Source organism: Zingiber officinale, chromosome 5A, assembly GCF_018446385.1.
Source record: "Zingiber officinale cultivar Zhangliang chromosome 5A, Zo_v1.1, whole genome shotgun sequence".
In the NCBI taxonomy this organism is placed as follows: Eukaryota; Viridiplantae; Streptophyta; class Magnoliopsida; order Zingiberales; family Zingiberaceae; genus Zingiber; species Zingiber officinale.
In genome coordinates, this window is record NC_055994.1 from 139,035,024 (window position 1) to 139,062,773 (window position 27,750).

The 27,750-nt window shown below is 43.3% G+C and overlaps 3 protein-coding genes across 3 annotated transcripts; all 3 read right to left on the minus strand.

Moving 5' to 3' along the window:
* Positions 1-5,703: 5,703 nt before the first annotated feature.
* Positions 5,704-6,431, minus strand: LOC121983307 (STS14 protein-like). Its single transcript, XM_042536246.1, has one exon. It carries the CDS (start codon positions 6,396-6,398, stop codon positions 5,808-5,810), a length of 591 nt encoding a protein of 196 aa, XP_042392180.1. The 5' UTR covers positions 6,399-6,431; the 3' UTR covers positions 5,704-5,807.
* Positions 6,432-15,073: 8,642 nt separating this feature from the next.
* LOC121982089 (BTB/POZ domain-containing protein At5g66560-like) lies at positions 15,074-18,239 on the minus strand. The gene is made up of 4 exons (XM_042534982.1): positions 17,497-18,239; positions 17,332-17,404; positions 15,860-17,248; positions 15,074-15,784 (listed from the first exon to the last, which is right to left on the minus strand). Exons 1-4 carry the CDS (start codon positions 17,577-17,579, stop codon positions 15,236-15,238), a joined length of 2,094 nt encoding a protein of 697 aa, XP_042390916.1. The 5' UTR covers positions 17,580-18,239; the 3' UTR covers positions 15,074-15,235.
* A 4,857-nt stretch (positions 18,240-23,096) lies between these two features.
* Positions 23,097-23,645, minus strand: LOC121980083. Its single transcript, XM_042532051.1, has one exon. It carries the CDS (start codon positions 23,643-23,645, stop codon positions 23,097-23,099), a length of 549 nt encoding a protein of 182 aa, XP_042387985.1.
* Positions 23,646-27,750: the final 4,105 nt, after the last annotated feature.

Sequence of the window (27,750 nt, forward strand, 5' to 3'; positions counted from 1 at the left end):
GAAAAAATTTGACTGGCTCTGGGGTCGATCGGCTGTATGCTGGGAGACTTGCCCTTGAAGAGTGGGCAGCTAAGTCTCAAAAGGTTCGATCGACTTCAGGGTTCACCAGTTGTATGTTGGGAGACTTGCTCTTGAAGAGTAGGGAGCTAAGTCTCGAAGGTTCGACCGACTCTAGGGCCGACCAGCTGCATACTGGGAGTTGAGCCCATGAAGTGGGGAACTGAGCTCCGAAGGTCTGGCCGGTGTTGGTACTGATCGACTATATGCTGAGAGACTTCCATAGGAGAAGTAAGTAGTTAAGTCTCGAAGGTCTGACCGACGCTGGTGCTGATTGGCTATATGCTGAGAGATTTGCACAGGAGAAGTGGGGAGCTGAGTCTCAAAGGTCTGACCGACGCTAATGTCGATCGGTTATATGTTGAGAGATTTGTACATGAGAAGTGAGGAGCTTAGCCTGTAAGTTCTACCGACACTCGGGCCAATCAGTTGTGTACTTGGAGCTGAGCCCATGAAGTGAGGAGTTGCGTCCCGAAGGTTTGATCGGTGTTGGAGCCGACCGGTTATATGCTGAGACACTTGCACATAAGAAGTGGGGAGCTGGGCCCTAATGGTTTGACCGATGCTAGGGTCGACCGAGTATATGCTGAGACATTTGCACATAAAAGTGGGGAGTTGGACCTCGAAGGTCCAACCGGCTGTGTACTGGGAGTTGAACCCAGGAGTAGTGGGTGGTTGAGCCTCAAATGTGAGTGATCTGTCTGACTACGTACACCCTGACTATCTTCTTGACTTTGACCGTCACCTCCCCTTGACTTTGACTGTTATATCATCTTGATTTTAATTATCACCTCCTCTTGACTTTGACTATCATATTATTTTTACTAATCTCGTATTATTTTCGGGACCATCCACGATACGTGGTACTAATATACATACTTGACATTCTTGTTTTTATTTAATTTTCTTTATCAGGTGATATTTGTTCAACATTAGACAGACGGACATCTATTTGAGAGTATACGGAGAGGAACATATATCCTAGACGACTGGGTATGAGATGAGCAACACTCTTAGCGAGAGTTTGACTGAGGCGAATAGAGCAAGTTCAATTCAGTTGAACTACCAAAAGTTTGTTCAAGGTAAATGAGTACAGGGATAGAGATGAAATTAGCTGCAGACTGCGGAGTTATTTGTTTGCATGTATTTGAGGTGAAGGGAATTTGGTGAGAGTGACAATTATGTATTAGAGGTGTCGATTAATTGTGGCTCAGAGCATTGGGATACACTAGCAAGTCTCCAATGCTGCCAAAAAGCCTCTTTTATGTGAGTCTTCTCACTAATGATACATGATACACCATGTGAAAACGGTGCATAGGTGGATCCAACCTCGGCTTAAATTTGTTTGCAACTGTCAGCTAAATAATTCCGGCACGTGTGACTTTTTTTCATTGGTTAAATTCTGAGCACATGCATTAAATCTTGTTCGCAATGGTGTTACCATCTCAAAGAGCATGTCTCATCGAGGACCTAAGTTCACCCCCATCAGTTATTCCTCTTAAACCAAGTTGTAGAAAGATCAGTTCAAAATCTCCCATTCTGCTGCCTCCGAGAGTTCTCATTGCCACTTTGGTAAAACGTCTAGTTTTTCTATTTTTTTTGTGTAATTATTTTTTTTAATGATACCATATGCATATCTTGATATACTTGATTACATTTTATGTACAAATAGCCTCCATTTTAATTGCATTCAATTCGATCAGATTGCTCTTTTAAACCAACTTGAATCTTCAATTTGGTTGATTTGAATCCAATTCAATGAAATCATTATGATGATAAGTTCATTTGTTCTATCTCAATGGACTAATTAAGTTGAAACTAAGATAATGTTCATTCTAACCCTTCCAACATCCTAGTGGCTAAATTTAAGAATATGATCAAGTATTACTTATTGAGCTCCTTCCTTGTGGATGTTAATTATTCTCAAATAGAGAAAAGTTATATTCCTCGTACTAGTTGTACAATTATATTTCAATCTGGCTTTAACTTTCACTTCACTTATTCATTCAGTTGGAGATTAATCATTAGCGATTCTCCCCAAAATTTAAGGCTATGCCCTAAATATTAAAGTGGTTAATAATATCTAATTTGCTTCCCTTATGGTGTTACAACATCTCACCTTGAATTGGATGGAAACCTAAATGTATTTCAACTTTTCATAAACATTTTTTTTAATGTCTTTCGTTCCTCAATTGGCCAATCCCCACTCTAATTCGGGGTGGCCTCTTCTATGTGACCTTGACTTTTCTCGGTTGGAAAAGATTGTGAATCAATTGCTCACCCCTTTTCCAACCCTTAGGCAAAAGCTTCAAAAGAAACTAGAGTTGAGACTTCATCTAAGATAAATCCAATCGTTTCCAATGGTCTAGCATTGAGTTTTTTTAAGTTGCTCACAACTTTCTTATAAGTAATATGTAAACTCACTTCCTTCACCCCAGAAGTGATCTCCTAAACCCTTTGAGATTGCTATAAGATCATGACAGTGATGAGTCTTAGAAAGATGTAAGCTACAGTGTCATGTTTCTCAAACTCTTAGTGAAAATTTCACATCGTGAATAAATTGAAATTAATCACTACACACGGACAATGTTTGGTTCTTCCATGAGACTGAAGTTCACATAAATTTCCTCCCTAGTGAGGTTGGATAGGATTTTAAACGCATCCAAGATTGGGATCTAAAACTCTAGATAGGAGAAGATTGGAAAAAAATGTACAACTTCCACTTCCTTCAAGTCGGTCAAAGAGGATCACACGTTGATAAAAGGAAGTCTTAACTACAGTTAGATAAAGGAAAGTCCAAGTGAGTCAAGGAGGACTGCACGTTGACAAAAGGAAGTTCTAATTGTGGTTAGACAAAGGAAAGTCCAATTGGGTCAAGGAGAACTGCGCGTTGGCAAAGGGAAGTTCTAACTGAGGTTAGGTAAGAAGAAAATTTAAGTGGGTCAAGAGAATTGCACTTGATGATCAAAAGTCTAACAAAAAATTGACACGAGATGGAAAGTTCAAGTAGGTTAAGGGTTGACCAAATACTTGGTGAAGGAATCCAATAGTTTACAATTGACCGAATGTTGGGCAAGAGAACCTATTGCGTCCATAAGATATTTACATATCTCCATAATGACATGATATTATCCACTTTGAGCCTAGACCGTCATGATTTTACTTTTGGGCTCTACCCAAAAGATCTCATGCCAATAAAAATATCATACATCTTTTTAAACCCATAATTTTTTCCAAATCTTTTAAATGTGGAACTTTGACTGAATCCCAACAATTCTTCCCTTAAACGAAGGACCATCATTATTCTCATGGTCTGGGCCTCCCCGTGAGCATCCGACCACTCTTGATCTGTTCTGGGTCTCCTCGTAAGCATCTAGTCACCCTGATATACTTCGGGCCTCCCTGTAAGCATCTAGATTCGGTCACTCTTGACCTGCTTGGGGTCTCCCTGTGAGCATACGGTCACCCTGACATGCTCTGGGCTTCCCTCAACTTCGTTCAAGGTCACCCCACATGATATCTGGTATAGACCATGACTTTGATACCATTTGATGTGCCTAAAAGGAATGCACATATTTCCACAATGGTATGATATTGTCCACTTTGAGTTTAGACTCTCATGACTTTACTCTTGGACTCTATCCAAAAGGTCTCATACTAATGGAGATATTATACATCGTTTTAAATTCATGATTTTTTCCAAATCTTTTCAATGTGAGACTTTGATTGAATCGCAAAAGAACTCTAGACTTGGATTAAGTAAGTTAAGGTTGGATAATCAATTGACCCTAAGCTAATTGATTAGACAATCAATTAGGGCTTAATTCGCGAGAGCATAGAAGGTGCCAGAATTGATTGGGCAATCGATTCTGACATCTTTCTAATCTATTGATTCAATTGATTAGGTAGTGTTGAATCGTTTGGGAAGAATGCTCAATCAATTGGACAGTAGTTTATCGCAAAGTGGTGGAATCGATTGGGGCAATTGATTCTGTCATCCCTAGTCGATTAGGGCAATCAATTAAGGGCTAGTTTGCGAAAACACAGAGTGTTGGGGAATGCAATTGATTGGGAGAAGAAGGAAAGAGTCGTTGCGTTATTTGGACGACTAGATTATTCTGATTTAATATGACAATCGATTGGGAGTATAACTAATTGATTAGGAGCCTTAAATTAGCACGATATAAAGGATTTTGCGAAGATTCAAATCACTTCTTTTCTGCCATTCTGTGTCAATTCTTGAGCTTTCGAAAGAGAAGTGTTGCTGTACTTTCCAAACATCATGAGGCAGTCCAGAGAAACAAGAGATCAAGAGCAAGGTTTTTCATTGTTGTATTTACTTTTCTTATTCTTATTGTATCCTTGTTGTATTTCTCATGTTGAGATTGTACGAGACTTCTCTTTCTTCCGAAAGGAGATTTTCATAGTGTATACATGAGTGAAAAGAGTTGACCCTTAATTTAATCACCTCAAAGAGATGAATACTATCTAACAAGTTAGTATTGCTTTGAGTTATCCGCTGCAACCTCCTCTAGCTCTCGGAATTTTCTAACATAACATTTCCCCAACAAAACTACTAATTGCCTCAAGGTTTGGTGTAATGTTGAAAAGCAAGATACATTTCTCAAACAACTATGATTCAATTCCAAGGACCTACATATGACGATTAAACTAGTAGTAAAATTAGAGATTATGATAAGAGCCATTAGATTTTTTGGATTTACTTGGTAGATAAAATATTAGGTCGGATTGTCTATCTCAAAATTATTTGGGCTGTAAGATCGAATACCTGGTATATATAAATTATGTAGTTTAGCAAACTTTGTATTGTTCGTTGGGAATCAAAATTTGATTTGAATTTAACCAAACTAACCAATTCTGCTTTAAACGTGATCGAACTCAATTCACATGGTCTCTTTCACTTCATCTTAAAATATATACTTAAAAATTTACTTATGAGATAAGACTGGTGTGATATTTTCCTCCGTAATCATATAAAGATAGATTTTTCTCTTCGTATACAAATGTTTAGATACTAAATGAAATTATCAAATTATATAATAAGTACCTTTAAATTAAAATCTAAATGTCACTAAGTTATATTATACAGGTTATCGAATTGTATTATAAGACCTATTAATTAGTTGTATGATAATTTCTATAAAATTAAGTATATATGCCATTAAATTTAATATTTAGATTTATATTTTTTATATAATTATGCTAAGAGACTCAAACAAGACTTTTCCTTAGCTCTGATTTTGTTTTCTTTAATTGTTTTTTTTTTTTACCAAAATAGATACTCTACCTACTCGTAGTATTAATGGGGTAATTAAAGCATTGGACGAGAAGTCAAACATCGTAATCAGTTATCATTATTAATTTATTGCTCGCATTAAAAAAAAGTAATATCAATTACTAAGGGTACGAAATAATAACATTTAATGCCCTAATTGTGATATAGTAGTAAAATATTTAAGAAAATAAATAAAAAGATTTAACTTTACCCTCCGCAAGTAGTTGATTTAGCAAGATCTATCTTTATATGCAAGTTTATTAAAAGCTATTCGGTTAATTAATTTCACAATCAATTTGCAGATCATAAAAAAAAAGAAGATAGATTGAAAGAAATTGAGACGAAGAACAAAAAAGTAAAATGCGACATGATTTGAACATTTAGAAAAGTATAATGCAGTCCGGTTCATAAAATTGAAAATAGGAGCCTGATAATTTGATAAATTGATCATGAATTAGTAAGGCTTCTCTCCCACCACGTTCCCAGGGGGGTCGTAAAGGCACAGCGTGAGCGTCGCCGTCGCTCTTCCCCTGCCACTGCCGCCGCCGCACACCGCTTGCGCGCACCCGACGCTCGTCGTCCTTCGCCACACCACTTGCGTGTAGGTGCCGCAGTCCTCGTGCCCCGCCGCGCACGTGTTGTTCGCGTAGTCGTAGTACTTCCCCTCCGCCACCCACGACCGCACTGCCTCCGCAGGGCCCATCGGGTAGCTCGCCCACGCCTGGTTCGCCCCGTACTGGCTCGACCCCAAGTCCGCGAACCCGCACGCGCTACGCTCCCGCTGGTCCCGCGTCACCCCGCTCGCTGTGGACGCCAGCTGCGGGCTCCATCGGAGCGGCGGCACCCGGACCGCCGCCCGAGCTTGCTTGTGCGGGTCCAGGTATTGATCCGCCAGGGTGGTCGCGGGCGGCGACGGAGACGGCACGGCAAATGGATCTCCCTGGAGCAGCCTCCCGCCAGTGATCACTTGGAAACTAGTAGTGATGGATAGGACACACAGGAGGTGGTGGAAGTGGAGAGTCCTTGAATCCATTGGGGACTCCATTTCTGCAACTGGAGATGGTGTTGATGGTGTGCATATATAAACTATAAATTATATGATTAATTAGTCAAACTTTAATTGTTTACTAACATTTAAAAAGTAAGTATCCATTAATTAAGGTTAATATGGAGATATTTTGAGTTGGCTCTCTGGGCACCCGTACAGAATCGAGTATCGAACTGTGCATGCACGGCCAAACTGCCCCTGGAAGTGTCTACACAACACGTGCGTCCCTGGCAGATGCCCGAGAAGGTGAGGGAGAGGGATCGAAGCGACCTGAGAGAAGGGCCATGTGGGATTGCTGGGATCTGAGGGTGCACTGCCTCGTGCAATGTGTTAAATTCTTTAGATATATAAGTCATTGTGCCTCGGCATATATAAATTATATAAAATAAATATTTTCATATCTTATCCGAAAATTGAGTCAAATGGATTATCGAATGAGATAGATGGAATATTAATTGAATCATAATATCTCGAAAGAAAGATATGCTGAGATGATTTTTATATTGATCAAGTCGTCATAAGTTTTCTGGTAACACTATCTGTAACCAGCGATCGGGTTGCCCTGGTCCCTGGTACCCCGAGGCAAATGGTAAATCCAACGAATATATAAGTAACCGATTAATACTAGAATAATAAAATGAACGAGGAGTGAGTACGAGAACGTACCCTGGTCGAGGGAGCACCCTTAGATGGGGCGCTACTCGAGTTGTTGTGACACGGAAGAGTAGATGGATAAGCCGGATGAAGAGCTGGATCTAATAAAGCGGAGTCGGACGCGTCACGGAGCCGGAAGCGGCGGCACGAAACCAAATGCGACCTCGGCATGCAGGTAGTGATAAAACATCGGTACGCAACCCGGGATAAGACATCGACATATAGGCCAGGATAAGATATCGACATACAGACCGGGATAAGACAACAACACGAAGGCTGAGACATAAAACATCACACAAGTCTGGTCAGAACATAATAACAACGAGGGCTTGGGACCCCGATTGACATCGGATGCATACGGCACTACGGGTCGAGCGTCGGAGAATCGGACCGACGGATCTGAGGTGCCGACAGCGGCACCGACGACGACGTTGGAAAATGCAGGGATGGTCGGTGGCATGCCTAACCGGTGATAAGGGTTGTGGCGACTGAGAAGGAATGGATGAGGCGTGCAAAAAATGGGGAAAAGTGGCTACGGCGATGGACTGTAGTGTCGGCAGCAGCTCTGACAGCTACGACGGCAGCAGGGAGAGAGGAAGAGGAGGGCAGTGAGTTTCTGAGAGGGAGAGGGAAGAGGAAGGAGGTGGTCGTCGTCGGCCGCCGTCGCTCGAGGGTGGCAGTGAGAGATAAGGAAGCTGCCCCTTCCCATTCCTCTTGGCGGCGGAGAAAAAACCAAGCCTCCTCCAAGCGTAAGATGTGGTATGGTTGCAGAAGAACGAGAGAGGGAGAGAAGATGAGGTGGCGGGCGACGTCGGTGCCGATAAGGATCGTGAGAGGGAGGAAGAAGTCCCTCCTCTTGATTATTTCACTTTTTCCCTATTCCCGTATTACATCCTATCTGTCACATGCTTGTTCGGATGCTGCGATTTACCTCCCTCATGATGACCTTGGGTCGGGTACGACGGGGACACTGAGAGCGAGCGTTTCGCCTTTTGCCACTGATACGGATATTGGGAGGAGGGCATAGGAGAAATTAAGATGAAAGGGAGAGGCGTTTTGGTCTTTTAAGAGGTGAGGGGTTTTTGGGGTCTTAAGGGTTACTGTAGCTTGCGGGGAAAGGGGCTGCTTCGGGCTCGTTTCACGCCGCCACCGCCAACAGAAGGGAGAAACTTCTTCTTCCTCATGCTCTCACCCTCCACGCCGGCGCCGCCGCCGGCCATCACCTCCACGCTTCTCCCTCTCTCTCGCCGCCATCCTCGCAGCGCCAGCCACAGCGACGACACTCCCTTTTTCCTCCCCACAGCGATGACGACAGCACCTTCTTCTTCCTCTCTCCCGCGACCCACACTGCCGCCGGTCACCTGTCCTCTCGCGACGCAGCCACCGGGCAGTCCACCTCCATCTGCCATCCCCTCGACTCCTCGCGCACACTGTGCCTCAAGGCCGAGGCCGCCGAAGAACACTGCCGCAGCCCAAAGAGGCTTTCGGCGTCATCGGCAACGACCTCCCTCTCCTCGCTGCGCCGCCACCGGCTCCCCCTCTTTGCTGCGCCGCCGTCGGCAGACCGCCACCGCTCTTCTCGCTCTCGTGCACGCCGCCGCCGAGGCTGTTCGTCATTGATGCCTATCGTCGTCGGGACAGAACCACCCTTTTCTCCCGTTCCCTGCACAGCAGCTTGGTTCGCCGGCAGTCACCGGGCGCCGCGGCCTTGCTTGCCGACGCCTCCACGCGATATAGCATCCCGGACCAACATCCCCCGTGCGACAACAATCCACGTGTCGGCTGTCCTTATGCCGATTTAGTCCAGGCTCCGATTCCGTCTCGTTGTGTGCCAGCCTTCGTGCCGTATCTCGTTCCAGCTTTGTGTGTTGTGGTGTTTCAGCCTTTGTGCCATTGTTATTGGTCGGCATCACTGATTTGATCGTATTATGCTTTTGTTGTTCTCCCGGCCTGCGTGCCGAGCCCGTATCCCGTCCTGCGTGCCGAGCCCGTATCCCGGCCTGCGTGCCGATCTAGTTTCCCGGTCTGCGTGCCGGTCTCTTATCCCGGTCTGCGTACCGGTCTCTTATCCCAGTCTGCGTACCGATCTCTCATCCCGGTCTGCGTGCCGGTATTATATCCCGACCTATGGCTCATCTCCCGGTTCCATGCCACGTCCAGCTCCTCATCATCAGATCCAGCTCTACAGCCTGATCGGAGTCATCCACTCTTCCGGGTCGCGACAACTCGAGCCGCGTCCCATCCGAGGGCGCCCCCCTGGGCCAGGGTACGTTCCTCGTTCATATTTCGTATGCATTTTCATCATTTCACGGCTTAGTCTTGTACTCATATTTTCGTTGGATCTGCCTCGAGCATCGGGGTACCGGGGGCCGGGTCAACCCGGTCGCTGGCTGCAGGTAGCGTTGACCAGAGGACTTTTGAAGACTTGGTCAACATGGGAGCCATCTCAGCACACCCCCCTCTGGGACGCCGCGACTTCGTCAACATTCTCGCCACCTCACCCGACGGTCCATCTGACTCAGCTTCCGGACGGGATCAAATTTGGCGCCGTCTGTGGGAACACAACAACCTGTTCCGGAACGTGAAGAGGGACAATGTCAGAAGGTTCTCTGTCATTATCATATCACAGTCCCGGAGGATCCCGACACTTCGATCCTCACTCCACTGGTATTCGGGAGTCGAGGGATCGAGTGGAGCTTCAGCTGGCTGACAGGTTAGTTTTTCCATTATGTCTTTTCCCTGACTCCACGGGTATTCAGGAGTTAAGGGACCAAGACAAACCCTTAGCCGGTTGGCACAACTTCCCGATTAGGTACGCTACGAGCTCTGCTCTCTTTTTACGATTATAGGAACTGTTATATTTCCCTGATAAAAGAGTAAGAGCCTAGTTTCGTGACCAAAGATTAGAGCCTTCAATTTCTGATCGGACACTAGGGGCCCAGCTCCCCGCTCATACACTTGGGGCATAGCTCCCCGCTCATACTCTAGGGGCACAGCTCCCCACTCATACACGTGGGACGCAGCTCCTCGATCATAGACTCGCAGTACCACTTCCCGATCAGGACCTAGGGGCCTCGCTCTTTGATTACCGGCTAGGGACCTTACTCTCCGATCGGGGACCAGGGGCCCAGTTCCCCCATCATGTGTGCTACAGGCTCTGCACCCTTCACCATGAGGCTCTGCATCCTCTTATTGCTACAAGCTCTGCATCTTTCACCATGGGCTCAGCATTCTCTTACTGTTATATGCACCTCACTCTACTATTATTATTTGCTCTGCATCCTTCACTTGTTGTGCAGCCTCTTACATCTACAGGTGTTGCTCTCTTCACCCACGGTGCTCTGTTTCCTTCTATGACTATGGGCTCTGCTCCCTTATATCGGCTTCCCGCCCTTTATCTTCTCCCCTCACTCCACGGGTATTTGGGAGTTGAGGAATCGTGATAGAGCCGCAGTCGGTTTGCATCACACCGCTGTCAGGTTTCGCTTCTATGGGCTTCAAGGCTTATCCTCCCCCGTTCGGGGTTGGGCTATTACCACCGAGCCCGGACCAGAGTATTACCCTCGGTCTCGCATCAGAATATCACTAACGATCTCTCTGTCAGGCGGTCAGACCAATGCTCATTCGGTCTTCCAGAGACCAAGTCCTGGTCAGACCTTCAGATCAAGGCTGGGTCAGACCTCCAAACTGCTTCTTTGTCAGGCCTTCAGATTGTTTCTGGTGGCCTCCAAACTGCTTCTTTGTCAGGCCTTCAGATTGTTTCTGGGTCAGACCTTCAGATCAAGGCTGGGTCAGGCCTCCAAACTGCTTCTTTGTCAGGCCTTCAGATTGTTTCTGGGTCAGACCTTCAGATCAAGGCTGTGTCAGGCCTCCAAACTGCTTCTTTGTCAGGTCTTCAGATTGTTTCTGGGTCAGACCTTCAGATCAAGGCTGGGTCAGACCTCCAGGTTGCTTCTTTGTCAAGCCTGCGGATTGCTTCTGGGTCACAAGACTCCAGATCGAGTACTGGTTAGGCCTCCAGAGCACCTCCCGGTCAGGGTCCCAGACCCTCGCCCCAGTGCGAGTTATAAGTGAGCTCGGCTCTCACGCTCAACGACCTCTCAGTCGGCGCTCATCACTCGCAGCTCTACATGACACTCGTCATACTCGCTTTACTCGTCTCTCTGCCCGGCACTCAGCTCCCACGTTCCGCTCACTGGCTATTGCTCGGTCAGCATTCGTCGTTTTACTCGCCGCTCTGCTCGGCACTCATCGGGCACGCTTCGTTGCTCTGTCCGTCACTTGTCCCACCCACCGCTCACTTGCCGCTGCGCCCCGCACTCGTCACACTCGCTCGAGGCTATGCTTGGCACTCATCCTCCGTGTTGCGCTCACCGCTATAGTTCGGTCGGCACCCCGCTCAGTCGATACTCGCTCAGTCATACACTTGCTCGGTCGGCACTCACGCGGTCGCGCTCACGACTTTGCGCGTCCATCATTATCTTAATTGCCCGGTCACGATTTACGCTCGTTCGGTCGTACGTTTGTCTATTCACTCGGCACTCACAGCTTGGCTTATCTATCACTCTCTCCATTTGTCTGGTCGTGATTTCTTGTCGCTCGCTTGAATTTATTGGAGTCGCTTGCTCGGCATCGCCTCAGCTACTCGTTCGATGTAACAAGACGAGCTCAGTGATCTGATTTCGCGTTCGGTAGCGATTCGGTTTGGGGCTTGGTCTAGTCAGTCGGACTTGCGCCTCCTTCGACTAGACTTGAAGGGGAGGCTTGTGATACGGATATTGGGAGGAGGGCATAGGAGAAATTAAGATGAAAGGGAGGGGTGTTTTGGTCTTTTGAGAGGTAAGGGGTTTTTGGGGTCTTAAGGGTTACTGTAGCATGCGGGGAAAGGGGCTGCTTCAGGCTCGTTTCACGCCGCCACCGCCAAAAGAAGGGAGAAGCTTCTTCTTCCTCATGCTCTCACCCTCTACGCCGACGCCGCCGCCGGCCATCACCTCCACGCTTCTCCCTCTCTCTTGCCGCCATCCTCGCAGCGCCGGCCACAGCGACGACACTCTCTTTTTCCTCCCCACAGCGATGACGACAACACCTTCTTCTTCCTATCTCCCGCGACCCACACTGCCGCCGGTCACCTGTCCTCTCGTGACGCAGCCACCGGGCAGTCCACCTCCATCTGCCATCCCCTCGACTCCTCGCGCGCATTGCGCCTCAAGGCCGAGGCCGCCAAAGAACACTGCCGCAGCCCAAAGAGGCTTTCGGCGTCATCGGCAGCGACCTCCCTCTCCTCGCTGCGCCGCCGCCGGCTCCCCCTCTTTGCTGCGCCGCCGTCGGCAGACCGCCACCGCTCTTCTCGCTCTCGTGCACGCCGCCGCCGTGGCTGTTCGTCATTGATGCCTATCGTCGTCGGGACAGAACCACCCTTTTCTCCCGTTCCCTGCACAGCAGCTTGGTTCGCCGGCAGTCACCGGGCTTCGCGGCCTTGCTTGCCGACGCCTCCACGCGATATAGCATCCCGGACCAACAGCCCCCGCGCGACAACAATCCACATGCCGGCTGTCCTTATGCCGATTTAGTCCAGGCTCCGATTCCGTCTCGTTGTGTGCCGGCCTTCGTGCCGTATCTCGTTCCAGCTTTGTGTGTTGTGGTGTTTCAGCCTTTGTGCCATTGTTATAGGTCGGCATCACTGATTTGATCGTATTCTGCTTTTGTTGTTCTCCCGGCCTGCGTGCCGAGCCCGTATCCCGTCCTGCGTGCCGAGCCCGTATCCCGGCCTGCGTGCCGATCTAGTTTCCCGGTCTGCGTGCCGGTCTCTTATCCCGGTCTGCGTACCGGTCTCTTATCCCAGTCTGCGTACCGGTCTCTCATCCCGGTCTGCGTGCCAGTATTATATCCCGACCTACGGCTCATCTCCCGGTTCCGTGCCGCGTCCAGCTCCTCATCGTCAGATCCAGCTCTACAGCATGATCGGAGTCATCCACTCTTCCGGGTCGCGACAACTCGAGCCGCGTCCCATCCGAGGGCGCCCCCCTGGGCCAGGGTACGTTCCTCGTTCATATTTCGTATGCATTTTCATCATTTCATGGCTTAGTCTTGTACTCATATATTCGTTGGATCTGCCTCGAGCATCGGGGTACTGGGGGCCGGGTCAACCCGGTCGCTGGCAGCAGGTAACGTTGACCAGAGGACTTTTGAAGACTTGGTCAACACGGGAGCCATCTCAGCACACCCCCCTCCGGGACGCCGCGACTTCGTCAACATTCTCGCCACCTCACCCGACGGTCCATCTGACTCAGCTTCCGGACGGGATCAGCCACAATGTTGGTCGTCCCCCCAAAACCCACAAAGTTCCCATTTTTGAGCAGTGCACTCTTTCCCCTTTAATGCTCTACCCAGTGATATGATGAAATTGCCACTTCTCTCTCCTCTAATTCCACCTCTACCATTAACTTATATCCCGTCCTCATGGGTTGGATCAGCTGGAAGGGTGTCTGACGCTTGCAACGGAGGTTAAGGGGTCGAGGGTCGCCAGTTGCACACGGACGTAAAATCTCAGTCTACTGCGCTTTAAATTCCACTCGACCCCCAGTCGCCCCTCCTGCCCAGCTTAACCGTGATTTATCCCCTCTGGATATCTGTGGGGTCGGACCCAAGAGGCCGCTAAGGTGACGATTCCACCTTTTGCAGCCATTAACTTATATCCATATCAACTGTAAAATAATATTACTCAAAATTAGTATTATTTATTATATAAAAGTTTTAATCCGAAAATAGAGTAAAATTAAGTTATCAATTGTATCTCAAGTTATTTAATGAGAATGTCTTATGTCATCCATATAATTGATGAGATAAAAAATAAATATATATCATCATATTTTTCTCGGAGAATTGATGAGATATAAATGGATTGATACGATTATTTTTATATATACAAGAGTCGAAGCAGATAAATTAATACATTATGATATAAACAGGATAAAAAAGAGAAAATAATAGTAAAAATTAAAGAGGGAGAGGGGAACATAGAATAATGAAAAATTAAATTATGCATCTATGATTTAAAAATGATAAAAAATTAAAATTATTTATAAGTCTTGAAATTATTTTCAGTATAGAAAAAAAAGTCACATAACTTAATTTTAAGCTTCATCAGATTAAGATTTAGTTATTAAAGGTCATATTCTTAATTAACGGATTTTGGGCTTTCAACGTGCATATCAAGGGAAATGCCCCGTGCGCCTATATATACAAGTTTACTATGCTACGGGCTCGTTGTCGTGCGACCCTATGGATTTTGGATGCCTAGATTGAATCGAGGCGTCCGGATTGAATCGAGGCATCTGGATGAATTCAATCAAAATATTTTTTTTATTATTTATTTGTTTAGATATATTATATATATTTAGGGTTCAAAATTTTAAAATTTCAGAACTGACTTATAATGAATTTGAGTCAATAAAATTTTTCTTTTAGAGTTCAGATTTATCTCTTGAATTACGGTGTTCAAAATAAAAAAATTTATATATTCACAGGGTATATTATATGTATTTAGAGTTCAAGATTTTAAAATTTAGGAGTTATGTTATAATAAATTTAAGTCAATAAATTTTTTTTTTTAAGATTCAGACTTCCCATTTAATTTATAATGTTTAAAATTTTAATTTTTAAATAAATATGCCCATAGTAATAGTAATAGTATAGTGTATCTTTAAAATTATATTGATTTAAAAAACAAAATTGAATCATGTACTTCGATACTACTATAGCATAGCATGACTAGATATATCACTGAGCCGCTCCATTACCTAAATAAGCCTTACTGCACTGGGCTATTGCCTTGATATCCACGTTGAAAGCCCAAAATCCTCTACTTCCACAAGGCCTCTCCTTGCATGCTCCGTTTGGAATTGCTTTTTGACGGGACAAGAAGGCTAATGGTGTACTGTTATTGATGATTTAGACGGGGCATTGATGCATAAACTGCTATTAAAAACGGAAGTGAAAGCCCGTCAAGACATTTCAAATTGTTTATGTTAAGAAATTGCTGCCTTCCATAAATTAAATTCAGTGGGTGATCAGATTCAAGTTTCTTTCCGGCTGTTTTTAGAAGATGGTGGCGCTTTTAGTCCACTTCACTAACACAAAGAAAAGAAGCCAGCGCGAAAGCAAAAGCAAAAGCAACGCAACTACGGGCTCAGCTCGCGCCTGGCCGCCTGCCTCGACTCCACCACGTTGCCCTCGCGAGAGTCGCACACCTGCGTGCTAAACCGGAAACGGAATCGGCTTCTGTCCGGCCGATGCCGTCGGCGCTCACGTTCCTCCCCTTCATCAACGGCCGCCAAGCCCTCGCCGCCTTCCTCCAGCTTCGCCAACGCCTTCTTCATGCTCGAGCACTCGCGCTCCAGCTCCTGCACTCTGTTCCGCATGCTGTCCATGTCCAGCCGGAGCACCTGGTTCTCCCGCATCGCCGCCCGCCATGCACCGCCTTCTTCGCCGGTCCCCCTGTTCCCAGCCACCGCTGCTGACGGCTCTGTCGTCTCTTCCTCGGCCACCAACAGCGTCCCCGCAATCACCCGCCGGAGCTGCAGCTGCTCGAAGAAGAGTACCTGCACCACTGCCCGCAGCGGCAGCCGCTCGTTCTGCGCCGCGTGCGTGCATGCCTCCAGCGTCAGCTTCCGGCAGTCCATCACGCCGCACAGCCTCTCCTTCTCTTCCTCGTTCATCCGCGGGTGCGTCTGCCCAAGTTTTTAAAACACAATTTAACAGATAGAAGAACAACAACTACGATTACGTACACTTGATCTCCTTACCTTGAGATAGATGTCGACGGCGCGATAAAGGCCGTCATGGTAAACTCGAGCTTCGTCCGGAAGCGCCACCGCAAGGCCGTAAAATTTGTCCACCTTAAGATTGGCGTCGGATGCTATCTCCGCCAGGTACGCATCCACCAGCTTCCCGACAGACTGAAGCGAACCGGTCGAGGATGGCGTTCCCGCCACCACCGCCGCCGCCCTTTCCACCTCTTGCCCTTCCTCTCTGAAAGGTGGTGCTTGTTCGGCCTCTGTGCCAGCAAGGTAGTAACCGAGGATCCGCTCGACGCAGTCCACGTCGTATAGCGTCTCGGCATGGTAGGAATAGCTCGGGATCAGGAGATTATCCAATGTCGCCCGCTCCAGCTGCAAGGCAATTTTGCGTTCGAGAGCAGTTCGCGCGGCCTCTGAGGCCCGGAGGATGTGGGCGGTCCGGAGCAAGCCGAAGAGGAACTTGGTGGCGGTGGAGGAGGAGGCTACCACCGCCGAGTTCTTCCCTGCAGGAAGGTTTGCGATCACTGTCTCCAGTAGCTCCCGTTGCTCAGTCTCCGATGCTACAGGCGCGGAGGAGTGCTTCCGCCTGGAGCGGGAAAGCCCCGGAATGGACTGCTGAGCATAGGAGATTAGAGATCCTTCGATAGCGTCGGAGTTCAGTTCGCGCGCCTTCATTGCGGCGATCACGCGCTTGTACATCGGGAGGCTTAGAATCGCGAGATCCTCCAACCAAGAACCGGCTCCGGCGGCGAACGAGGATGACCGGACGCCGTTCCTGCGACGGAGCAGCCCGGTCTCGATACCGTTCCAGAGGATCTGCTCGCCGCTGCCGCTGCCCCCGCGGTGCCCTTCGTTGGCCAGCCATCCGAAGAGGGAGTTCGGGTCCGCGGCAGATGCACAGGCGGCGATGGCGTCTATGCATCGTTGGGTGATGGAGAGGTTGTCGGCGAGCGGCAGTAGGTCCTCGCACGACTTGAGGGTCTGGATTGACTGTCGGATGCTGGGAAGTACGGTTTGGGCGAGGAACCTCTCCGTGCGAGCGACGAGGTTATCCTCGAACAAATCTTCGGTCATCTCGAGGTACTCCGCAGCGCAGCGAACCGGCGCCACGTTCCAAGGGCTGAGGTCGATCTTGACGCCATAACAGAACTTGGCGGCCGTCTCGAATGCCTCGCAGTTGGCCGGGAAATCCGCGAGCGCGATGTGTCGATAAGCCGCCTCCTCCATCTCCTCTTCCTCCTTTTCTATCTCCTCGATATCTGCTCCGTCATCACCCTCCTGTGGCTCCCCTGCTTCAACCCTTTCCTTCCGCCTTCTTCTCAGGGCAGTTTTAGGGTTTTCCTCCATCTCCGTGATCAGCCGCTGAATCCTCCCACTCCTCGCCATTAAAGGAAACTGCTCACAGGAATCAAAAATAGCAGCAAGTTTTTCTTGCGAATTTCACATCCAATTCGACGAAGAACCGAGTTGAGGTTCACCTTATGGAGATGGAAACTCATCCCATCTACTTCGATCGCGATATCACTCGGCAATCCCGTGGTGAAACAAAACCTACAAAGATCAAAACTTTCTTATTCCCAAATTACGAACCAAAACAAGAAAAAAAAATGTAAGAGAAAACCGCAATGGAGCGCAAAATTCACCAAGCCTGGCCCTTGGAACAGGGCTCCTCCTTCGCCATCGCCGGTTCCTTCCGCCTAACGAGTCCCCTACTCCGAGAGCTCATGGAATCAGACCACCCCCACAGCGAGCTATGAAATCCCTAATTAGTAATTCCCCCCAACCAGGTGAAGCAGACCACGGCCAGCAACACAAATAGCGGTTTCGGAGACCTTCAGAAGCAAAGTGTTGCCTCCGGAAGAAGCATCTCTTTCAACCTTTGTTTCCATTCCGCCACCATTGCCTTGTCCACAGACAAGACAGGCTGGTTCGACAAGGGCTGATCGAAAAGGATGGATTCTAAAGATAAAGGCGAGAATGAGCAGCGGACGCCCATCAAAAGCCTGCTTTGCTTGGCCATTAAAGCACGGTAGGCGAACCATTCGACCTGAAACTCCATAATTAATTTGCCACAACCACAATAATAGCGAAGTAGGTAGAGAAATGAAGCTCGTTTCAACCAAATCTCCCACGCAACTCATCAGACTTTTGAGGCCTCGTCGTGCAGGCCATTCAGACTCATCGATGCGCATCTACCTCCCGCTTCACAGGGCATGCTGCAGTTAATGCAGCGACCTCCGCCATCGCATTCGAACTCTACAACGACCATGTGTTTGCGTGAATGCGCAAATGATGGATCGGTTCTACCCTACCCTACCAAATGGCCTTGGCCCAATTCTTGAATCTATGATTGCGATCAGTTCTGGTCACTAAATGCTCGTCGTTAAAATTAGCATTGCTGTAATGACTCATGTGAGATTATAAAATGAGAGAAACATGAGTTATACTTGTTCAATTGTGTGAATTCCCAGGTAAGGCTGTTTTCTCCGTGCGTGACAATGAAATCGGCATGGGCTCTGCAGTTACATAAACCATCACTCGAAACAATGAAGGTGGGGACTAGGACAGAGTGTTGCAATAATGCAACTGCTCCCACTTGTTGTTCCATTGAGTTGGTTGTGCATGAGAATCGAGTGACCATGTAACCACAAAAGAGATGACCCTTCTGTGGCTCCCACATGCCTCTGGCTCTTCTGGGCGAAGAGAGCTTCGTAGAGAATTCAAGTGTTGTGACTCGTGTTGCTTTTCACCAACTCTTTAATCAATTATCCGACAGATGACTTCACTCTCGAAGATACAATATGATCGACAAAAGTGGTTAAATATGTTACTGTCAAGAAGTTGAAATGGCCACAAAATCACAATTAGGCAACTAAATTAGTTGCAAAATCACTTGAAAAGGTAGCTGCAATTTCATAGCCAACTCGACCGCTCACAATTTCACCCTTTGGTGTTAATTTCAGAGTCAGACGATCACTCAACCAAACAACCACAACCTTATGATCTCTTGGCTACAATTTTATAGCCAACAAGCCTCTACAATCTTGCGGCTAGCTTAGCCACTTGCCCATAATTTCACGACTAGAAATTTTGTGGCCACTTGACTAAAATTGAGGCCTAATCTTTGATAACTTAAAAATTATCATGTTTGATTTGAATATTTGGTAAGATTTTACCTAAATGAATAAAACTAAAAGTGATACACTAGCATCCCAAATATAAAATATGAGCGAATTCTTTCCGGATTAAGTAGTCTTACCCAACTAATTGTCCAGTAGAACTAACTTTTATTTTATTCAAATTTATTTAATAAGGTAGCAAAGTAAAGTTGAGTTGAGGTTAAAATTATTCAAGTTGTTGAAATAGTAGTTATTTCTTTTTTCTCTTTTTTTTTTCCTTTTAATTTGAGCTTGATTTTAATGAGCTCAGATCCTCTGGTCCAAGATCTCCTAGACAAAAAAAAACCCAACAAATATATTGGTGGAGTGATTTGGACCCCACCTGTTAAACAGGTGGGGTCCAGATCACTCCACTAATAAATATCCAAGGGTCCAGAACTGATCCAGGGATCTTGGACCAAGGATCCCTGCCCCCATTTTAATTTGTTTGATTAGTTTAAATATTTCTACGCTTTTAACTGAAGCTTATTTGATTTTATTTTAAAATTTTATATTTATATATTTTTTAAATTATTTAATGAGAATAAATTTATTTATTCATTTAGATTTTTTTATTTAAATATTTTTCATAATATCTGTTGATGAACATTTTAATCTGAACGCATACGTTTAAGATAGTTTATTTAATTTAATAAATTGTCTAAAATTATTAATTTAATTAGCACACGTAAATTAAACATTAAACTTACATTTAGTTCATGTACAGCCCCACCTAAAATTATTCCTTCAATGCATCACCTACACACTTCCTCGCACAAACACAAAAGGTAAAGCATACAAAGGATTTTAAGATTCTTGGATCTAAATGGATTTAAATTGAATTAATCGTGGCAATTAAAAAAAATATGATAAGTCTAATGGGATAAAAAAACTAAAATACCAATTAACTTTAAGTATCAATAAAAATTTGATCAAAATAAATATCTTTGTACTCCCTATCTCAATGTCATTGAGTTGAGATTAAAAAGAAAAAATCCATAACAAATTTAAGGTACCTCAAAGGAGGTTAAAATTACCTAAATATTTTTTTTTCTTTTATGATCCTTTTTTTAAAAAATTAAAATCAAATTTACAAATATAAAATTACATCAAATCTCTAAATCCAAATTTAATTTCATATTGTGAACATTTGAACGCATATTATATTTAAATTTACTTAATTTTTTAAGGACTAGCAATTTTTTTTAAAAAAAAAAATAATTGAAGCTTGTCTAATTACCTCTACTTATGTTCATTTTAACATTGTGCATATAAATATATTTTGATACTATATCTTCATTTAATCATGTGCTTTTAAGTGTACACTAGACATAATGGTTATAGTCTGATTGAGTGGTATTTTCAAATTATTTATTATTGAAAGCTTAGATCTCGGATCTTAGGGCATCTTGTGAGGATCGTAAATTGATAAAGAGGGATTTCTAAGATAGTGTTGATAAACTGAATTGAACTATCAGGCAATTGAATAAGAGGAATTATGTTGAAAGATTGTTGGTGTAATCGTTTTTGGGTTAAGGTTGATCAGTTTGATCAAGTTTGAGTGAATTCGAGCTTGAATTTCGATGTTTAGAGAATATATTTTGGACAATATGTGAGAAGAGGTCAAGTAAATTAAGGTTGACCAGATACTTGACTAGAAAAGTTCACGTGAATTTGGAAAGACTGTACGTTGGTAAAAGCAAAGACCTAACTATAATTAGACAAAAGAAAGTTCAAATGGGTATCAGAGGACCGCAAGTTGACAAAGGAAAGTTTAAGTGGATTAAGGAGGATCGCACGTTGGCAAAAGCAAAAACCTAACTACAGTTAGGCAAATAAAAGTCCAAGTGGGTCTTAGAAGACCATATATTAGTAAAAGGTAAGTCATAGCTATGGTTAGGCAAAGAATATTCCAAGTGGGTATGGGAGAAAAGCACGTTGGTAAGAGAAAAGTCTTAACTGTGGTTAAACAAAAGAAAAATTCAAATGAGTCAAGAAGGACTGCACTTGGTAATTGGAAGTCCAACGAGAAGTTAACAAAGTCCAAGTGAATCAAAAGTTGACCAGATATTTGGTGGGGAAGTCCCAATAGGTTACAATTGAATAGATATTGGGCAAGGAAATCCTAAACTTGGATTAAGCAAGTTAGAATTAGACAATCGATTGACCTTAAGCTAATCGATTAAGTAATCAATTAGGAGGTTCCTGCGAGAACACAAAAGGGCCCAAATCGATTGATAAATCGATTGGGCCAAGCCTAATTGATTGGGACAATCGATTAAGGCTGCTCCAATTGATTATGATGGATTTCTAATCGATTGGGAGCTTCGTGAAGAGAAATCGCAAAAACAATGACCGAATCAATTGGCCCATTCGATTCAGCCACTTCTAATTGATTGAGTCAATCGATTAGGCAGTATTTTTATCGCAAGAGAAGGAATCGATTAAGGAATCAATTAAGACCATGCTAATCGATTGGGATAATCGATCCCAATCGATTAAGACCTTTCGCGAGAAAATAGAGAGTTTGGGAATCGATTGGAAAATCGATTAATTTAAGACTTTTTGAATTGATTAGGATTGCTCACCAACAATTAGGGTTAAAAAAAAAAAGAGTCGTTCCGCAAGTTGTTGGATGGTCGGATGACGTGATAATTGATTAGAGAATAACCTAATTGATTAGAGACATCAAGTGAGCCCTAGAAAAGGATTTTCGTGAAGGTTTGAAGGTAGAATCTCTCTGACACACTCTACGCTAGTTCTTGAGCCATTGGAATTCAAGTATTGTTGCACTTTCTAATGATTAAGAGGTATCTACAAGCTACAAAAAATCAAGGAAGTTGTTTATTGTATTGTATATTTATTTTCTTATTGTACTTTCTTGTTGTGAGCTTGTACAAGATTTCTCCACCTCTGGATTATTTTTGAGGAGTGTTTGTCATAGTAGAGTGTGTGCTTTGTATGAATCATTAGATTAATCATCTTAGGAGATAGATATTAAGTAAATTCAAATATTAACATTGCTTCAAATTTCTCTACTATAATAAATTAATTAAATAAAATAATTAGAACTAATCTTCTCCTTTGATTTTCGGAGTGTCCTACCAAATTAGATAAGTATCAATCAATTAGAAGGCTTGATCGAATTAACTAGATCATGATGCCAATATATATTAAAAAAAGGGTCATCTCATCTCAGTTAACTGGTTGTATTATTAGATCAAACATTTAAATTTTAATCAATCGAAAAATATTTTGAATAATAACTTTTACTTTTCTGAAAAGAACACTAGACCCAATAAAATCGTTAAACTCGTCAGTTCGATTTAACTATTAGATGAATATTTATTAAAAAGAATGATTTTGTCAAACCATCTCTTGAGAACAAATCTAAAAAAATCTATTATCTTGACCAACTATAACAAATTGATATTTTTATATGTTACTTAACTATTTAATAACTAATCATTTTTTTTAATTTTATCATCCTTTTTAATAGTGGAAAGAAAACTATAAGTAAAAAAATTTAAATGTAATAGTTTGTTTATATTAGTGTGATTTAAATTTTAGATGGAAGAAGTAAAATTAATTCTGACGGATAGAGTTATGGTTTTAATGGCTGTGGGGAAGGGTAGAGTTTTTATTTTTTTAAATAGTTTTTACGGATGATGATTCATAATATTTTTATAAAATCACAAGAGATTAAAAGTGACTTAAGAACCTTCTTTATTCTTTTTTTATAAATTTATAAGTTTTTTAAAATAATAATAATAATCTTCAAGATGAAGTGTTGATTCGGTGGTTTGGAACCATGATCGGATCTAAATGGAAGACCTTATTCTGTTAGCGAAAGTTTTATATTTTTAATTCACAATCGCTAGAAAAGTAAAATATTAAAGAATAAAATAAATAAATAAATATTTACTATCCCCGTAATTAAAAAAAATGTACCAAGAAATTAATAATAAATATTGATTTTTCATTTTTTAAAATTAAAAAATCTCATAATTTTAATCTCTCCTCGACCTGCGAATCTCTCACATCGTCGCCATTTCCGCTCTTCCTTCGCAGGCGAATCCCAGCCATTACTCCTTCCGCGAAGGGCTTCTCCAAAATCCGGTTCCATAGAACCTCGACGACAGCTCCTTCTCCAACGCCGCCAGCTCCGGCGAGGCCATCTTCGTAGGGCACGCCGCATCATCCCTCAACCTCACCAACGACCTGGTAGCGTGGAAGTTGATGCCGTCGTCGTCGCCATCGCCATGAAATGGGAGGACTCTGTTATTCATCAGAAGTCCGGGCCTCTTCCTCACAAACCCGACGCCACGGCGAGTCATTCCACCGGCTCCGCATAGCGCCCGCCGCACGATCCCCGCCGGCAGCTTCACGGCCGCCAGATAGACGAGGTTCGCTAGGCCGCATGGGCAGCAACAGACGACGGCGGTGCACTCCGCCGCGGTTTGCCCGGTCGACTCCGCGATCCGTGCGCCCAGATTCGGCTTATGGTTTTCCTTCAAGAGGAGCGGTACCTGCCGCTGGCACCGGAAGGACCGATAGGCAACGAAGACTGGGGCAGCTCCTCCTCCGGCTTGGTAAGGAATGGGCGCAGGAGGATAAGATGACTCCTTCGCCATCCTCTCCTCCCCCGTCGTTCAGATTTCTCCCAGCTCGATCGACTCCGGAAGTCGATAGAGAATTTATATAGAAGGGAACACCAATTTATATATATAAAAGATGGATAAATATCACGCTTCGAGTCAAAACGATCTGCGTGGACATCGGACGGATATCGACAGATCGATGGAGATGTTATTTGCTGAATTTTGCTGCATCTTCCTGAGGTGTCAATTGGTGGCTAGCTAGTTAATTTTGGGCGCTCAGCTGGATGACCAGTCTACGCGCGATCTAAATTCCGATCGATCGATCGATCTATCGAGCGAGGTGTCGACATGTCAAATTCAGAACCAATTAAGGGACTTTTCATCAGGTTGCTTTCCTTTACCATCATTACCCGAACGTTGACCAGATGCCAACTTCTTCGCATTCTTCCAAACACGAATGACGTCGTCGCGTCCCAAAATTCCCCCGAGTTAAATTCCGTTGCGTCTTCGAATGGTGGCGCCGGCGGCTGTGGCTAGCTGCAGGTTCCTTTGGTCAACGTTCTGGGAGAGGTGGTTGTTGGGCAACGACATATATATCTCTGCTGTGACCGGGTGAGGATCGGAGGAGCGACGGTCGCCGGCATAGGATTAACGGGCGCGAGTCGTTGCTGCATCCGAGAGACGACGATGGCGGCTGTGTATCTCGTGGGAGCATGAAGAGGAAGAGGGCTTCAATCTAATCTCATGATAATTTATATCCTCTCCTTCCATGTCTTCCTTCTACGTTCCATTCTTTAACTTGTGTGGTTGTTGGACAAATTGATTCCTTCTTCTTCTTCTATATGTGTCACAAGATTGAGATCCTTCGTGCTGCCAAATGCCAATAACACCTCAATCGTATGTGCCATCAGGGGTGGATTAAGAAAATAATTATTAAACGTATCATATAATAATAATAATAATCTCTCTAAATTTTCATAAATAATGTATATTAGTCGTCCGAGGATTTAAACTTAGAGGTGTGTTTAAAGAAAAACCAAACTTGAGACCAACTATATATCTGCTTATTTTTAAAGGGCCAAACCATATATATACTAAAACAATAAAAAAATTATATAAAAATAATATTATTTAAAAATTTTGGGGCCCATGTAAATCCGCCCGTGTGCCGCAACTCCGAGGATAGGATAAGAGCTGGACCATACTTGAGTTCATGGACAATTGCCTTAGTGAAAGTCATTTATCTGTCATCGTAAGCAATGCTTTGAATCCAAAATAAAAATGTCCCCTAGGAGGATGCAGTGGCATAAGATATTATTATATGAGGATTTGGAATTAAAATTTGACGTGTACAAGAACAAGTATACATTTTCTTATATTTTGATCATCTACACTAATAACTAATAACTAATAACTAATAACTAATAACTTACTTTTTACATGTTGGCTTGCGGATAAATTGACGAAGTACTAGACGAGCGAATCACTTTTCTATAAAGTCATACAATATTTAAATAACGTAAATATTAGATTTATTTAATCAACTTTGATATTATATTAGATCAAACCAATTTCTCATTGGACTACAAATTAATAGAGCAATTTTTTAAAGATTCATCAACATCATATCATATGTTGATTTATTATAAAAAGATAAAATGATACAATTATTCCATACTATAAAGTAAAAATTTATTCCTATTATTATTTCTTTTTTATTTTTTTTCCATCTAAATCGGGGCATTATAATAATTACGAACTCGTAATTGCTACATAATTATAACAGCTACAATATAATAGTTGTTACGACTGAGCTATCGCATAATTGTAGTTTCTACAACATAGAAAAAATTTAAGACTAAAATTGTTCAGAACTTCTGAAAATGATTTAACGATATTTTTTAACCTGGAACCTAGTCGTTACAGGTTCCACGGCATAACAAGTTGTAGATGTATAAGCAAGTTTCGATTTGATATATTTTACATCTCATAGTTCAATTTAAGTCAAAAGTTATAACATTTCAAAATTTAAGATTTAACATTCACGTTGTAGCAACTACGATTTTGTATTTGCTACAATGTGAATGTTAAACCTAAATTTTGAGAGACCGTAACTTTTGACTTGGGTTGAATTATGTGATACATAATATATCAAAATGAAACGTATTCAAAAATCTTCGATTTGATATATTGTGTATCCTGTGGTTCAACCTGAGTTAAAAATTATGATCTCTTAAAATTTACCCAGTATACACATTGTAGTAACTACAGTTTTGTATTTACTACAACTATGTAGCAACTCAATTGTATCAGTTATGAAATCATAGCTGTTACAACTACATGTTTAACTTTAAAAAGTTATAACTTTTTATTCAGATTTAACTACAATGATATACAATATAAAGTAAAAGTTTATTCCCATTATTATTTCTCTTTTATTTTTTTTTCCAGTCTAAATTGGCTCATTGGCAGTTATGAACCCATAGCTGCTATATAATTATAGCAGCTACGATATCGTAGCTGCTACAACTGAGCTGCCACATAGTTGTAGTAACTACGGTTATGTAGCTTCTAAAACATGCAAAAATAATTTTAAGACTAAAATTGTTTGGATCTTTTAAAAAGGATTTAAAAAATAATTTTTGAGCCTGAAATCTAGTCGTTATGATTTCTATGCCATAACAAGTTGTAGATATATGAACAAGCTTCGATTTGATATATTATGTGTCTCATGTGTTAAATTCGAGTCAAAGTTATAATATCTCAAAGTTTAAGGATTAACATTCACATTGTAGCAGTTATAATTTCATAATTGTTACAATGTAAATGTTAAACCCTAAATTTGGACAAATCATAACTTTGACCTGTTGGTAGTTTTGAGAGCATGAAAACTAAAACGAAGCAATTAAAATAATAATGCGGAAACCATAAACACTCACATTGATCTCCCGAAGAACCGCAACCGAAGACGTCGGTCGATGAAGAAATTGCTGCTGTCGGAAGCACAATCACGGAGCAACCGGAAAGAGCTTCAATATTCACGAACCAAATCCCACTCTGGATGTTCTTCCTTTGTTCGACCAAATCACCTCACAGCTCTCTTCTCTGATCACCTTCACAATCCCTTTGCTCACCTCGATCGCACCCACTCTTCTGATTGCCTTGGACGCCACCATTTATATCAAGCAAGACATCGGTTACCAACCGATGCCTTGATGACAGCTTTAAATGGAGGAAGATGAAGGATCGACACCCCTTCATCTTCCCGACGTTGCAAATGATGCAACGTCTAACATCTCCCACTCGTCCAAGTCAATCCATATGGTCACATAGACCATGTTAGTCACATAGACTACAAGGTGATCAAGTCACGAAGACCGGAGCGAAATTAGTCACAAAGACCAAATAAGTCATGAAGACTTTGTGAGGATTAAGTCACGAAGACCAGAGTAAAATTTAGTCACAAAGACCAAATAAGTCACGAAGACTTTGTGAGGATCAAGTCACGAAGACCAGAGCAAAATGTAGTCACAAAGACCAAATAAGTCACACAGACTTTATGAGAATCTAGTCACAAAGACCATATCAGAACATCCATTCCATACATTAGGGAAAATGGTTCGTGCGACAGCAAGCACAGTGAGCATTCAATTGCTAAGAAGATTGTCACACCTTACTTAGCTGCTCCATAGAACAAATCAGAGACATAAATGTCCATAGAACAAATCATAGACATAAATAGCTTGTCTTTACCCCAGATTAAATTATTTACATCATCATGAACATCTCTAATCCCTCATGTTGACCATATGTCAAGAGCATGTTCAACACCTCCAATTAAACAAATTATTCACAATTACATTTTATGTACTGAACTAAAAATGTAACCGGTACCAGTGAATAAATGTCGCAGATGTAAATCAATCTTAATCTTCCTTTTTAGCTAGAATCCATTCATTCTAATCAGTTGCTTTCCTAGTTATGCTCCATAGACCGAATCATCCATAGCCAATAGGAAACATGCTAAAGTAGCAGACACTGATCAGAACTTCAAGTAGACAGCTAAATAGTCACTTAGGGTAAAATCGAGATTAACTTATAATCTCAAGGGTCTCACATAGTAGAGAAGCAGGGATCC

Coding starts and splice junctions, on each gene's coding strand:
- LOC121983307 (XM_042536246.1), bottom strand. CDS start 6,398: ATGGAGTCCCCAATGGATTCAAGGACTCTCCACTTCCACCACCTCCTG.
- LOC121982089 (XM_042534982.1), bottom strand. CDS start 17,579: ATGAGCTCTCGGAGTAGGGGACTCGTTAGGCGGAAGGAACCGGCGATG. Junction 17,249..17,331: donor TGAGTTTCCATCTCCATAAG/GTGAACCTCAAC, acceptor TCCTGTGAGCAG/TTTCCTTTAATGGCGAGGAG. Junction 15,785..15,859: donor CCGTCGACATCTATCTCAAG/GTAAGGAGATCA, acceptor AAACTTGGGCAG/ACGCACCCGCGGATGAACGA.
- LOC121980083 (XM_042532051.1), bottom strand. CDS start 23,645: ATGGCGAAGGAGTCATCTTATCCTCCTGCGCCCATTCCTTACCAAGCC.